This window comes from Microcaecilia unicolor, chromosome 3 (assembly GCF_901765095.1).
Source record: "Microcaecilia unicolor chromosome 3, aMicUni1.1, whole genome shotgun sequence".
Taxonomy (NCBI): Eukaryota; Metazoa; Chordata; class Amphibia; order Gymnophiona; family Siphonopidae; genus Microcaecilia; species Microcaecilia unicolor.
In genome coordinates, this window is record NC_044033.1 from 175388440 (window position 1) to 175404574 (window position 16135).

Here is a 16135-nt window from a genome sequence, read left to right on the forward strand (position 1 = left end):
GTTCTGCTTTCCAGTTAGAAATCTTGCTGCTCATGGGCTGGAGAAATGATTAGTGCAAAAATTCAGAAATAAGAGTGAGTGCCCCTTCTGAGTGCAGTTGCAGAGTTGGAGAAGTTTGGGGCCATGACTGGAGAGGTTGATATTATGCTGCTGCAGTTGATGGACTGTTGTATATTTTCTTCCTAGAATCCTCTGATTGCTGGACTGCAGGGATCCAGTTTAATGGTGAGTTGTGTTCCAGTCAGATTTCAGATATGTTGATTAGGGGGGGGGGGGGGGATTTCAGATATGTTGATTGGGGGGGGGGGTAAATAATAAATGCCACAGGAGTCTGTCTACTGATGGAATTTTCAGTAAAGTGGTCTAAAGAAGATGCAGCATCCTTGAGGGGACATAACCAAATATAAACAGCTACTCATTTTCAAATTTGTAAACATCAAACACAATAGTCTGGGCCTAAAAACAACAAAAAGTAGCCAATACTGTCTTGCTGGAACAAGTGGAATAATACTTGGCTAGATTAAACGCAAATTTTCTGTGTGCATTTTTGGTGGTCCCACTTACAAAAAAAGTTGTAATAATCCACATTTCCCATAACAGACAAATGAATTCTAGTAGGCAGATCATCTTGTGACAGGTAAGGGCGCACAAGGTGGATAATCATGCAGCTGATTCAAAGAGGTATGAATACCATTGGAAATATGCAAGTTTAGGTTAAAATTATAGCCTAATGTTAAAAATGCTGTTTCAAAGGTGCTTTATAATTTGTTATGAGATTTTTTTGGAATGGTGGGGGGAAGTTTTAGATGTTGTGGCTGCAAAGTAATTATGCCTTTAGTACCTATACATAATAAAGTAGTAAATGATGGCAGAGAAAAACCTGAAAGGTCCATCCAGTCTGTCCAACTGTCGCACTCATCAGTTCACTAGTTGAACCAAGCCCGTTTTGTCAAAAATGAAATGGGCCCTAGGAAGTCTCTCATCTAAGTGATTTCTCCTCGCTCCCCTGCCCTCCCCTCCTTGTCCCGCGAATCTCCCCTCCCCTCCGTGTCCTGCGATTCTGACCTCCCGTCCATGTGCAGCGATTCTCCTCTGCCCTGCCTCCCCTCCATGTGCCGTGATTCTCCCCTCGCCTCCCATCCCTTCCATGTCCAGCGATTCTCCTCAGCCCTGCCCTCCCCTCCGTATCCCATGATTCTGGCCTCCCCTCCATGTCCAGCGATTGTCCTCTGCCCTGGCCTCCCCTCCGTGTCCCGCAATTTTGGCCTCCCCTTTATGTCCAATGATTCTCCTTTGCCCTGCCCTCCTCACGATGTCCCGCGATTCTCTCCTCCCATCCATGTCCATCGATTCTTCTCTGCCTTGCTCTCTTCTCCTCTTGATGTCCCACGATTCTGTCCTCCCCTCCATGCCCAGCGATTGTCCTGTGCTGTGCCCTGCCCTCCCATCCGTTCGTAACATCCTGATATCAGCTCTACATTTGTCTCTACCATCTCCTTTGGGAGGACATTCCAGGCCTCGACCAACCTCTCCGTGAAAAAGAATTTCCTGACATTACTCCTAAGTCTACCACTCCGCAACCCCAATTCTTGTCTTCTAGTTTTACCATTTCCCCTTCTAAAGAAAAGATTTGTTGCTATATTAATACCTTTCAAGTATTTAAACGTCTGTATCGTATCTTCTTCCCCTTCTTTCCTCTAGGGCAGTGGTTCCCAAATCTGGTCCTGGAGGCAGCCCAGCCAGTCAGGTTTTCAGGACATCTACAATGAATATGCATGAGTGATTTGCATGCAGTGGAGGCAGTGCATGCAAATCTCTCATGAATATTCATTGTGGATATCCTGAAAACCTGACTGGGGTGCCTCCAGGACCAAGTTTGGGAACCACTGCTCTAGGGTATACGTATTCAGGTCTTTCAGTCTCTTCTTATACATCTTTTGGCGCAAATTCCATACCATTTACATCCTTAGCAAGATACAGCCTCCAAAACTGAACACAATACTCCAGGTGAAGCATCACTAATGATTTGTATAGGGGCATCACCACCTCCTTTTTTCTGCTGGTTATGCCTCTCTCTATGCAGCCTAGCAGCCTTCTGACTATAGCCACCGCCTTGTCACACTGTTTTGTTACTTTAAGATCCTTGGACACTATAGACAGAATAACTTTGAATAGTACAGCATTTTAAATGATATTCCTTATCATCCTTCTATCATGATCCTCCATCCTTGCTAGCAGACGGAAACAGAGAGCACAGTTTTCTAGTGATACCACCTCTGCCTTTAAGAGGCTGTGCCTCAAGGTTACACTCTTATTATTCTTTGTCTCCAGTACATGGTGGCATATATAGGATAGAGCTCTTTGGTATTGTTCAGACTTGCAGTTGAGCACCATGTGGGCCATCTCGTAGGGCAGTGGCTTGTGGGCCATATCTTCTGGTTGAGGGGAATGCTGGAGCTCTTGGGGAGAATGTTCTGTTTGTTCTCCTGGTCACGCGTCTCCCAGTGCTCCAAAGTCTGAGGACAGATTGAGCAGGTACGAGGCTTCCCTGAACAGTGACTTGTTCAAGATCTCAAGGAGCATCAGCGGGATTTGAACCCTGGCTTCCCTGGTTCTCAGACTGCTACTCTAGCCATTAGGTACAACTAATATATATTATCTGTATTAGCTGCACCTAATGTTTGGTAACTCAACAGCAAACTAAAGGCTAGCAAAGCTAAAGCATATTGATCATTTGGCAACCTATCAAAAACAATGATAGGTAAATTATTTTCTCCGAGGACAAGCAGGCTGGAGCTCACCACACATGGGTCGTCGTCCGCGACGGCCCAGGAGCTCCGGAAAAATCAAAAAGTTCTAGACGGTGCGCGACGGGCTTGGGGACAACGCACCGCGCATGCGCGAGTGACTTCCCGCCCGCGAGCTTCCCTCAGATAACAAGCAAACAAGAAAAAACTACATCTCCAAAGGTGAGGAGGGAGGGTTGTGGTGATGTCCAGCCTGCTGTCCTCGGAGAACACCTGCTACAGATATGTATCTTCATTTTATGGTTACCAGTAATCTCAGAATTTCTGTTATAGTACTGCTGTACATTACTATTCACATGGCCAGTAGGAAGATGGTGGACTGGGGAGCTTGGGCTGAGTGAGAGCCAAGTACCTACATATATTTTCAGATTACTGTAAATATTATTCTGCTCAGTGTGTTGTATTATTTTAAAAGCTTTTTTTTGTACATAATTCTCTGGAGTGCATACAGTATATATAATACCATCAGTAAGACAGGTACTGTGGGGGGGGGGGAGGAGGCAGCTGAGGTTTCTCCATTCTTCCCAGCTGTGTTTAAAAGTGTTCCTACAGTCCTTTTTTTTTTTTTTTTTTTTGTAAAGAGTGGTGCTCATACAGGGGGAGCAGTGTTCCCTTTTAAGCTGTGCTAAACATCAAGTATCTGAGTAAAGTTCAGAACAGCTATAAACTACAGGCGAACAAGCAAGTAAAGCATGCAGGGTATAGTTGATGGAATTCTTTCCAACCTCCCTGCCATTGTTTAATGTATATATGTGTGTGACTGTCTGTATATGTATTTGTAAGAAGTGCTTGCAAGGTAATGTAATGGAAAATTTTTGCTTGCATCAACTCAGTCCTTTGCTTGCAAAGAAATATGTTTGCTCACATCAGCTCAGCCCTTAGAGGGAACATTGATTACTACAGGGCTGCATAACTAAGGGCTATACTGCATTGGGAATTCTCCAATAGTATGAAAGTTTGGTCAAGGTTGGAACGGGAAAAGAAAGGTGAGGTGCCCCTTTGGGTCACTTTCTTGTTATCTAGGGACCAGTGTACAGAATTCTTGTTTCCCAAGCCAATACTCCACTGACATTGACTTTATGGGACAAGGGCTGTGCTATACAATCATTGTGAAAGCACAATTATAGAAACATTCAAAATGTATATAACAATCAAACCCCAAAGTGTCTTGATTGCATAAGTGAAATGCTGTATTTTGTGCCCATTTATCTTGGCAAAATTGCTCAACCTCTTTCAAGTTGGATGAAGACTGCAGTTCATAGACAAGTCTTGTCTATGATCTGAATCTAAAATATAAAACAAGTCTTGTTTTATATTTTCTAATAGATTCAGATCTATATTTTCTAATAGATTCAGATCTGGGCCACTCAAGAATACTCACTTTCTCGCTGAGCCATGCCATTGTTGCTTTTGCTTTTTGCTTAGGATCACTGTCCTGCCTGAAAGTTGAATCTTCTCCCCAGTATCAGGTCTGTGGCATGTGGGAGCAGGTTTTCCTCCAGGATATGCCAGTATTTTGCATCTTTCTCGTGATCTTCCCAAGCTTCCTTATCCTTGATGCTTCCACACCATGCTTTACTGTAGGCATGGTGTTAGCAGAGTGATCTGTTCTTCTGGGTTGTTTTTTTTTTTGTCACATATAGCCTTCACATTCATACAGAAAAGTTCCACATTGATCTCATAAGACCACAGAACTTCTCCCACATGTGTGCATGAGTGTTTCTTCGCAAATCCTGTACAGCTCATCATATGGCTCTTCTTCAGTGGTGGTTTCCTTCTTGCCAACAGGCCATGTTTGGACAGTAATCTTGGAACTGCAAAACTGTTAATTTTTTGCCCTATCTCAAACAGAGACCCTTTTAGTACTTGACTCTTACATTGAAGTAACCTAAAATATTTGTGCTTAGTGTAATACCCTGTGGAATAGGTATTATTAGAGTGATAGATTTTTCCAGAGCCCTGGGGGGGAGGGAGGTCCCTGCCAGAGGGCTGGAGTGGTATTAGGATGTCCCTGGGTGGGAGGAAGCCCAGCCCATGGGGAATAGTTTGGAAATAAAATGCAGAGAAATACTGCCCTGGTACTGAAGAATGGCAGGAGGGAGGAGTTGGAAGGAGATAAAGCTAAAGTTATCCCCTTTAGAGGGGATCTTTGGTTGCCTGCAGGTCTTTGGTTTCCTGCAGGTCTGGAGTTGCCTGAATATCCATGAGGAGAGAGAGGGGTAGTCCTAAAAATTGGAGAGATCCACTGGTTGTGAGAGTCAGGTTGTGGCTCCAATAAGTGGCAACTGGGAGATGTGCTACGGTGGGTAGAAGAGGGCCCAGCCTGGGAGCAGGTGCCCGGACCCAGGGAAAGCTCGTCCCAGAACCAGGATGGACCAAAGTTGGTGTCACCACTGGAGCAGGGTCAGATCGAGGGAGGTCTGAGCCCGCAAAAGTAAATCAGTTTAAAGAAGAGTACAGCTTTTGGGAATAATAACTCTCTACAGTATAGGCACGGACAGGAAAAGCTGTAAATATAACATCAAGTATCCTGTAAATATAATTTGGGGAGGAAGTGGAAAAGGGGGTTCCCCTTTGAGATTAACAACAAGGACTACTTTGGATTGATAATTTGCCATTTGCCCGGTGTAAGAGTTCAAATAAAGAGTTTGCATTTGTTTGAAACTTTTTGAGTACTGCCTGGTTTGTGGAAGAGAGCTGAGGGAACCGATCAGTTCCAGAGGGTAAACATAGCCTTTCAAACCCCAGATCGCTATTCTGGACCATTGACCCACTCCCAAACTTGGCTGCATGTGTGCTGGAACTGATAAGTAAGGGGAGATTTGTCCCTGAATGTGAAACTGAACGGAGATCTATTCTGTGGCCCCGAGGCTAGAGCTAACGCACAGATGAGACCTGAGTTACACTAGTTTTTAGGGGAAATTCTCCCCACCCCCCCTCCTTCAAATCAAGAGACAGCATATTCTTGGGAAACGATACGTTTTTAAGGCTAATAAATTATTTCTACCCAGGATGCATTCTCTCTCATACACATCTGTAGATCTCAAAGCAAGGTCAGTCTGAAGTTTGGGTAGGTTTCCGAGTACCGTTTTCCTTTAGTTAAATGATAAATTATCTTATTAGCCCATGTCCTGCATTTCTTGATTGGTTCTTTTCTCATATTAATATTCAGTGCCTTTCAAATTATGATTAACCCTTAACCAGGATACCTTTCAATAATGCTAGCTCATAACATTGGGCAAGGAGTAGGCCCCAGGGAATATTAAGAATGCATATTTGGCAAAGGAGAGCTTATACACCCAATTTCATCTTTCCCCCTACTTCTGTTCAACTTTAATCTTTTCTTTCAGAAGTTCTCCTGTTTGGAAACGATTACTCACCTTCTTACAATATACCCAAAATGAGGCACAAAATGGAATTAAGCCTGAAACAGAAATGCATAGATCTATAATTAAATTAAACAAGCTGACCCAGGCTTTTAAATCAAGTTTTTGGAGGTGGGGCCCAGCAACTTCCTTCCCTCTTGGGCTGCCAGCTCAGTTGGCATCAGCCACTGTAGTACTGTGAGCCTTCATAGATAAATTTTTTTTCACATTGCCTCCCACTTTGCAGATCTGCTGTGTGCACTAGTTGTCACAGGGATTTGGTTTCTTCAGGGTCCACACAACACTCTCTGAACCACCTATCTAGTCCCAATTTCTCAGTTTAGGTGTAATTTCTTTATTAAGATCCAAACAAAAATTTGTTGTATACAGAACAAGAAAACAGTATATTACCAAATAGTGCAATGCTCTACAAGGTAACGTTATTCTTCAGTTCTTTTACATTCTCTCACCCATTCCCTTATTGTCACTTCAAAATCTACTTCTTCCTCAAACCAGAAACCCCAATCCACCCACCCTTTCCCCTTTACTATGAGTGATCAGGTGTCATTTTCTTTAGTAATCTAAATATCTAATTTATTGAGTATCAAATTCTGTACCCTAGATAGGAGCTGTTGTAAATAAAACTCCTGAAAAAATGTTATTTTGTTTTAAAGTTAGTTGAGTATTTTGATCCTCTAGTTTATGCCCGATTTCTTGGTTTTTAAATGCGGAAATCTTTGTTTTGGCAGGAGACAGTTGAGATACTGCAGGCAAAAGTGAATGCTCTAGACATGGCTTCGCTGGACCTGGTGGAAGCAAGACTACAGGTAAGACTTCTCTCATAGGGCTCCAAAGGCAAGCAGCACCTGTGGCTAATTCTGCTTTTACCGTTGTCTGCTAAGAGTTACTGTGGCCTCCTATTAGATGTCTGTCAAGTTTTGGCTGGTGGGTGTCATACTATCCTTGTCACATGATGATTCTAGCTGCATGCAGTTTTGTTAAAATGCCATCTTTCAACATGATCCCAGAAGCAGACTGGAGAGAAGCCACAGTTTAATTGCAGCACAGTTGTGGTGATGTTTGTGCTCAAGGCTGGCTGTGTGCAGCTGTCTCTTGTTAGTCTGGGAATTCTGGCACTGTTGAAGTGTGACAGCATGTTTGGATGTGCTGCTCTTAGCTATCTGCATGGTGGCAACAAGCCTCGCTTAATAAGTGCATTCGGTGCTGCACAGAACAGTGTTGGATTAAACATTTACAAGATGGATTAGGGTTCTATACAAGAGCTTGGAAAGGAAACGGTAGAGACAATTATGGTTCTGTAAGGACCTGATCATGTGGATATAATGTTTAGTAATTCTTTCATAATATACACCATAAAAATCTGAACTGTTTACAATAATTACATACACATTTCATAAAACACCATGGTCACAAACATTACATATATCAATAATGGTACACGTAAAATGCTGACCTGCCGCTTACCAGTCACCTAAGCATTTATTATTTATAAATCTCCTTAAATTAAAAAAAAGTGTTCAGATTCCTCCTAAAGTATTTTATATCACATTCCAACCTCTCCTCAAGCAGGGAAGTAGGAAGCTAAGGGAAAACCTTGGAGGGTTTGTCTGATTCTCACTTTATGATTTCAAGAGCGTTCTGGGGAAGGTGAACGAGATTGCAAAGCACAAGGCAGCTATCGAAGATGCAGAAACGCAGAGTAAGGTAAGTACAGCATCTCTGAGTGGGGCATGCAGGGGGTGTCCTTTCATTCTACCACTGGGCATCTTAACAGCAGTTTATCTGTGTTACCTGAAAAGAAATGCAGGCTGCTGCCAGATGAGTAAGGTCCTAATCTGATATGGGCAAGATGTGCTTTCATGTGCCCTGAGGAGTGTTATTCCTCTTATAAAATAATCACAGATCCCTATGAAGGTTTGCTTTTCAGAGATAACCTTCTGGCTAGCCTGTTTGCTCAGTGTTTAGTGCTGTGTACTAAAATGCAGAAGGGCCTAGCTATGATTCCTGGCTCTGGGTGTTCAGTTACAGTGACGTCATTTATAGACCGTTATAACCAACAAGCAGTTCATAGCAGCTAACATAACAAGAAATAACTAGACCAAACGTCTAGGACATAACAATGTAATTACCTGTATCATGAAGTCAATTGAACACTTAATCTATCAAGAACATATTTACAAAATAAAATTGTTTTTAAAGCTACCAAAACATGACAAAGATTGTATTTCAGTCAGGAGTGAAGGCCAAATACTTTCTGCTTGATAGGTAAATAAAAACCTAAAAATCGTCTTTGATGTAACCCACCTAGGATTTGGAAACGATAAAGATAGTGGATTGCGGACATTATAAAATTTTCAGGTGTAAGACCAGCTTATAAGGTGACTCGTACCATTTAAGATTGTAAAAACCAAGCAGCAAAGTTTGAACAATACTCTGGCTTCCACTGGGAGCCATTGTAAAAGTGAATATAAGGTTTTATCCTGTCTGATTTTTTTTTTTCAAAGTAAAAATCAGACATATTGCCACATTTTGAACTGTTTCAATTCTCTTCATTAAGTTACGGGAGATGCCCAAATACACGATGTTATAATAGTCTGTCTTGACTCAAAATTAATAATTGGCCCACCAGTCTGAATTGAGCCTGACATAAATACTTTTTAATATTTCTCAGGATCCAAAATGAGCTTTTTACAAGACAGTTAACATGATTTTCCATAGTTACTTGTCTACTCCCTGAGTCAGCATGGAGGTAGTGTTCACTACCTCTTGGAAGGTGTATGGGCCGAGGGAAGGGTGATGAAAAGGCGGGTCATAGTTGGATATTGCACAACAGCAGCATCTACTGACTAGTTTAAGTGGCACCCATGGTTCTGGAATGAGCCCTAGTGGGTGGCCCCCAACTTAAGATTGTTAATGGAATGATTTTGCTAAAGTAGGATGGGAGGGGATAAAATAAATCAAGGAAAAACCACTTAAGTAGCTTGAGTGAAGGCTTCTCCCATTGTTGGTTTTGACTGAGCTGGATCCAAAGAGGCAGGAGGAAGCTGATGAGTGCCATTTAAGTTCTCTTTTCACTTGTCGTGATCTGTACATCAGCGTGGTGGTGGTGCACCGGTGTTGTTCTATTGAGCTGTGTTGCGGTCTGCAGCACCTCAGAGCCTCTCCTCTCTTACAGGTGCATCAGCTCTATGACTTGGTGCAGAAGTGGGACTCCATGGCATCCACCCTGCCACAGATAGTACAGAGGTTGGTGTCTGTGAAGCAGCTTCATGAGCAAGGTGAGGGCAGCAGCTACATGGCATGGACTTTAGGCCTAGATACTCAAAACTTCAGCGCTGTTTTGAACAGCACCTTGTAAATACCACTGGATCAGCACGGTGAAAGAACTCCCTAATGCTCAACATTAATAAGGTACAAATGTAGGTGTGCTCATAGCGTTGAGCATTAGAATAAGCATCCAAACAGAATATCACAGGGACTTTCCCTAGCTGATTAGCTGTCTGCTCGTTTCTCCACCACCCCTCCTCAGCTGATGATATAACTGATATCATGGGGGGGGGGGGGCTGTCCCCAACCAATTGGCTGTCAGCTTGTTTCTCTGGCCCTAAGCTGTTCTTTACTCTGACACTGTTTGCTATTGAAAAAAAATCTCCTTGCTGAAAGCCTCCTCCCCAGCTGTTTCTCTGCCCCTCTAAAGATGTTCTCTGCTCCCCAACAAGTTTTCCTATTGAAAAATGCAGGGAGACTGCACCTCTTAGAAGTCTCCCTCACACAACGACAGCTACAGACCTGACAGAAAAGTTTGCATGTTAAAGGCTGTTTACAAAATGCTCATACTGTTTCTTCCCCTAAAGGCGTTACCACAAATGTTCCATGATGTCACTTACTGTGACTGTAGATCCACCTTCAAGTATTGTTGTTCACTATATATTCTTTACTTTATCCAAGCTTTATGCACAGATCATTTAAAGTTCAAGGGTTGGCAGAGCATTCACAAGTTACAACTGAAATCCAACAGTTGTTATGATTTTGCTTTAATGTGATGTAGGTTGTTCTTTATGATACAATGAATATGCATGAGATAGATTTACATACACTGCTTTCATTGAATACAGATCTGTGTCATGCATGTTCATCCTGGATATACTGAAAACCAGACTGGCAAGGTGTGTCCCAAGGACTGAGTTGAGAACTACTGAACTAGAATGTATATAGTTTTTGAAAATCCAGTTCCATACCCTGCCCTCTTGTTTCAGAATTTTCATTATGAGATCTTATATCCTAGCTATATAGGTAACACTCATAGACTCAGATCCTGTGGAATTTTCTTTGTTTGGCTTGAATAATGCCAACTTGCTTTGCACTGCCTTGTTTCTTCCAGCAATGCAGTTTGGGCAACTTCTGACTCACCTGGACACTACACAGCAGACGATTGCAAACTCCTTGAAGGACAATGCAGCAGCATTAACACAGGTATGTAATATTTGTTGAGAGGCAGGTGCCACCAGGGGCTCTGTGATTGGACGAATCTTGGTTCTGCTCATCTAGTGTCATAAAAATATGCAGGGCCAGTGCAATGCGTATACATGTGAGGTGAACAGGTAGAGGCACACTGCGCTAGCAGTGTCCTGCAGCACCTGTGAAAGGGTGGAAAGACAAGTTAGGACTTGTAAAGTTCATTGATTTAACTATATTGGCAGCAGAGAGCTCTGTTAAATCAGTCTCGTGTTCAAAATGGTTCCTAAACCACTTCTCGTAACTCAGAAGCAGGTAGTCCAGTCCAGCCCTCTACTGCACAAGCAACATAAAAGCTATTAAAGGGGGAAGGGAACTGCTGTTTCCAAGTAATGGTTGTGTAGAGTGAGATGTTGGTGGTTAGTGACAGAGCTAGAATCAGAAATAAAGCTCAGGGAGATGAAGGGACCTGTTCCTAGATCACATGAAAGGAGCAGCTTTCTCATATTGCTTTGTTTTACTCTACCAGGTTCAGGCAACCATGAAAGAGAACTTGGCTGCTGTAGAAGATAACTTTATCAGCATTGACTCCAGGATAAAAAAACTTCCTAAATGAATTGGCAGAAGTGAGGGATGCCATTCCCACTGCAAACACCTAAAGCAGAACTGATGGCCTCCCAGAACCAGTGGCAAGACTGACTTGTTGATAGTTGGGACTTCTGTTTGTTTTTGTTCCCATGAAGAAAAATCAAAATTGTAAAGAGATATTTCCATTTTAGATTGTGGAAAGTAAGCATGAGTATTTGGTTATGGCTTAGTTCCGAGCCTGGGAATAAAGGGGGATTGGTTTCTATGTTAGGAAATGCGGAAGTGGTAACTTGTGCCCCTGTAACCATCATGCACCATGCTTTAATTTATGTAGAAACACTTTTGTTAGAGCTAAAGGCTGAAAGGTTGGTTCTTGTATATTATGCTTGTACACTTTCTCTCAGCAGTCAGACTTATCTGCTCTCCAGTAGCCTTAGACTTCCAGCATGTTTTGCTTAAGGAGCTATGGCGAGTCCAAATGAATTGCTGTATTTAAAATGTTTAAATTTTTTGTTGTTGGTAGGATAAGACTTGAGAAATATCCAATACATTGGAATCTGATACCTTCTCTTGGACTTTTTTACCTATGTTTTTGATGCTCTTTATATGTGAAGCTTTCTGGGCGTCATGGGTAGCATAGCTAAGGAGGGAGCTGGGAGGTCTTTAATGTATAAATCATTAACAGTGCCCTCACTGCTACAACATTCTTAGTAACATAGTAAATGACGACAAATAACCACCTGAACGGTCCATCCTGTATCACAGCATCTTAGAGGCTTTGTTACAGCAGTGTATAAATACTACAGCAGTCAGTCAAGCTTAGTTGTAAGGGAGAGAGTTCTCCTCCAGCCACTTTTCCAGAGGCAGCTTAGAGATCTGTACCATTAGTGATTTTTTTAAAACCTTTTTGGCAGTAGACTGTAAATTCTTATTCTTTCCTTCACATATACACAGGGGTTATATCCTCCTCCCAACAGATGCCAAAAAAAAAAAGCCCAAAGCTGATTTCACTCCCCTTACTGGATCTTGTGCAGTCTTACCTCTTCAGTATTCTTATGTTAAAGCTATGGCATCTAAAAGCATGGTCATTAATCCAGAGATGAGATAATACCCTACATCAAGGATACAAGGAGTACCTTCAGACTGGGCAACAACAGCACTTGTTTTCTGAATTTGATTGCTTGATAGCCTGTGATCACTGGCTTTTCTAGATGGTTTATACACTTCTGGCAGGACTAATAGAAATCTTAGCAGGTAAGTTTGTTTCCTTAATGTCCAGACAAGTGCAATATACCTAATTTCCATGCAGAATGGGCAGGAAGAAGCCACAATGGCTGCAAGGACTCCTCTGGCTAAGTATGGATCTCCTTTTCTCTCAGCAGTGATGTGCTTTAGAATAAGAATGTAGTGGAGGCCAGAAAGTGCTAAACCATGCTCTTCTGGAGAAACAGATTTTGACTATGCCTAAAGGGAGGGACTCGAGACCTGTAACTCTTGCTGGAATGTGCTTCTGTGCTAACTCCTCCAGAACCGATGATATAAACTGTGCCTTATTGGGGATAATAGTCACAGTGGAGGGTGAATGGGTGTGGATCTAGGCTGAGGATTAGGGCCAAGTTGTCTGTTGTTCCAGCAGACATAGCACTACTCCCACTGTAAAAGTCAAGGTTAATGTTTGTGGTCCTTGACCTAGAGCCAGACCCCCTTGGGGATATGGTCCCTATGTTTGATAACCTAGACTTCTGTTTGGTTGCTACATTTGCTCAGATCCTATCCTGACTGGCTTCAAGAAGTTTTTTTAACTAGTAGTGCTGTTTGGGATTAATGCTATTTTACTGATTTGGGTGATAACGGTCCTACTCTACAACGATGTGTATGGGGTCTGGTTATGATGATCACACATTAGACAATCACCCCATGCACTTACCCCAGCTGACTACAGCAGGAGTACTCATGTTCCTTGATTTTTTACACTAACAAGACAAATAATACTTTAATAATACTTTCTACTCAGAAGTGAAATAAAAGTTGTTCTGGAGACAAGTAAAATGGTGGCTCAAGTCAAGGCTTAGTGCAAGTCTGAACTACAGAAAAGAAATGATTAGAGAGACCATTTTTCCCCAAACCAGCTCACTGCCTCAGGAACAAAGAAGCCCCCCTAAACCCTAGTCTGTCACTCATATTTCTACAGTACATATTATACAATAAACTGTAAAAAAGTGGAGACAGGTCCACTGTCATGAATGACTGCCTCAAGAGGTCTTCCATCTTATGAAGATGTAATGGAGTGCCCTCCACTAGTTACATCAAGTCCTCATTATATGGCCTTTAAGGCCAATCCAGAGAAACTAGAATCGCCAGACGGGTCCTTCTATGTGCTGGTGGACCTGGTCCACTAGTAGCCACAGTCATGGCTGAATCTGCATTTGTATAAATAGATATCAGCAGTGTTATAGGTGCCTCCAACCATGCCTGCAGCTGAAAAAATGGGCACCTGCGCCTTGGTAGCTGTCACCATCAAATCTATTTCCAGTTGTCCCCAGGTGCAATATATGTCCTGGAAGGCTTCCTGGTTTTGGCACCATTCTTCAGGATCCAAAGTTGTTCTCAGAAATTCTGCACATTGTCAATTCCTGCCACATGTGCCACTGACAGATCCAACAGATAACCAGCAGAGCCACCCCTTCCACCATTACCTGATGACTCTTCATACCAACCCTGTTGATTGACACAGGCTATTGCTGTCATATGGGAGAGCACTCTCACCAGTTGCCCTCAGGAATCTGCTGAAAGGCCATTAGAGCCAAGTGAACCGTTTCAAGTTTCCAACCTGATGGACCACTGGACTTCCTCTGTTGATTACTGTGTCACCTGACCTGACAAACAGTGAGCTCCCTAGCCCTATGACTGACATCTGTAGTCATTACAGTCCACCCCAGCGCCTCTAGACTCATACCCTTCTGTAAGTTGACACAATTGAGCTACCACTGCAGATGCGTCTGCTTCTCCCCTCAGATGGAATTGCACTTCCAAGTTCTGCTGGTAAGGACTTGGAAGTGCAATACCAATGTGAAAGCAGAGATTGTTGAAGAGTGCACATGTGATCCCTGGCCCACTGCACCACTTCCAAGGTGTCTGCCATCAAATCCAGCACCTAAACATAGTCCCGAGCTCATGGGGCTCTTGATAGTAGGTTATTGATTTGATCTTGTAGCTTGTGAATCCTCGATGATGGAAAAAGATACCCTGCTAAGCTGCATATCAAAACACCCCCTCGACAGAATGAATAAGAATAACATGACTCTTGGCCAGTTTGACTATTCAACCACAATGCTCCAGAAACTGCACTACTTGAGAGGTGGTGGAGATGAAAACGGTAACGGAATTCAAACATGCGTAGGATAAACATAAAGGAATCCTGTTCAGAAGAAATGGATCCTCAGGAGCTTAGCCGAGATTGGATAACCGAGCCGGTAGTGGGAGGCGGGGCTGGTGGTTGGGAGGCGGGGATAGTGCTGGGCAGACTTATAAGGTCTGTGCCAGAGCTGATGGTGAGAGGCGGGGATAGTGCTGGGCAGACTTGAACGGTCTGTGCCCTGAAAAAGACAGGTACAAATCAAGGTAAGGTATACACAAAAAAGTGGCACATTTCTTGGGCAGACTGGATGGACCGTGCAGGTCTTTTTCTGCCGTCATCTACTATGTTACTATGATTTGGCCCCAATAAGCCAGTTGTCAAGATAGAGGTGAACCAGAATTCTCTCCTTGCAGAGTGCAGCAGCGAGACCACTATCATTTTGAAATTCATCCAAGGGGCTGTTGCCAAACCAAATGGAAGACAGCAAAATTGAAGTACTGCCCCAAGATAGCAAAACAGAGGAACCTCTAATGGGGCATTTGAACAGGAATGTGCAGATAAGCTTCTCTGATATCCAAAGGGGTGAGAAACTCCCCATGCCAAACTGCCAGGATGATGTGAAAATTAGGAACTTTCAAGGCCCTGTTAACCCTTTTGAGATCCAGAATGGGCTGGAATGTACCCTCCTTCTTAGGAATCACAAAATAAATGGAGCAGCTTCCAGAAACATACTTCTCCCAAGGGATCAGGATGACTACTTGTAGAAGAATTAATGGTTTCGGTGGTCTAGAATGTCCCTGACAGCCCTGGCTTTCCCGCAGCAGTGACAGGGAGCCTCCAGAGAAAGATCCAGCATGGGAATGACCTCGAGGACTTACTGGTCTGGGTTAATCTAGGTTCAGCCTTTAGCAGGTTTCTCGGCGTCTTTGTAGACACTACAGTATCCTAGTGCTTTTGGCATTCTGTCATTTTCATCTTGCACCAACTCATTAGTTCATCCTGTGTTGTGTGTGACCCCTGACAGGTGTGTACCATCAAAACACAGCCCCGTGTCAGGTCTGAAACATGAGTGATGCCAAATAAAGATTTATACACTACCCATCTGGCTGCAAGAGATTTCTTGGTCCACCCCTACGTTTGGATTTGGTTTCTCTATGCATAGGGTTTCCTTTACTTTTTTGTGTGTGAGATCTAACACACCCAATCTGCCTGTCTTGTACACAGGGCCACTGTAAAACATGCTAGGGCCAGTAGGCTATGCTGTATCTCCTTCACGCTTCAGGGATACTTAGGGGCTCATTTTCAAAGGGAAAAACATCTAAAAAGTGGCATAAAGCAGCATGTGGATGTTTTTCTCAGACATCAGTATTTTCAAAACTTATTTTTCAGCCATTATTCTATGCGGTTGTTCTGCAGTGCGTTCAAATCTCAAGTGGGCATGTTAAGGGTGGGATGTGGGTGTTCCTAAGACTTAGGAACGTGCAGGACGTCAGGACTCACAGAAACAAATCGGCAAACGCACTGGAGACCGGCGCTGAAGA

General features: G+C 43.1%; 1 protein-coding gene across 5 annotated transcripts in view; it reads left to right on the top strand.

Moving 5' to 3' along the window:
• DCTN2 (dynactin subunit 2) overlaps positions 1 to 14658 on the top strand; it is a 70138-nt gene extending 55480 nt beyond the window's left edge. For all 5 annotated transcript variants that reach the window (XM_030196612.1, XM_030196613.1, XM_030196614.1 and 2 more), the window contains 6 exons: positions 187 to 225; positions 6922 to 6999; positions 7826 to 7897; positions 9369 to 9471; positions 10575 to 10666; positions 11178 to 14658. In XM_030196612.1, coding sequence (XP_030052472.1) covers positions 187 to 225; positions 6922 to 6999; positions 7826 to 7897; positions 9369 to 9471; positions 10575 to 10666; positions 11178 to 11264 — 471 coding nt within the window. In that variant the 3' untranslated portion in view covers positions 11265 to 14658. The remainder of the gene's footprint in view (positions 1 to 186; positions 226 to 6921; positions 7000 to 7825; positions 7898 to 9368; positions 9472 to 10574; positions 10667 to 11177) is intronic.
• The last annotated feature ends 1477 nt before the right edge of the window (positions 14659 to 16135 follow it).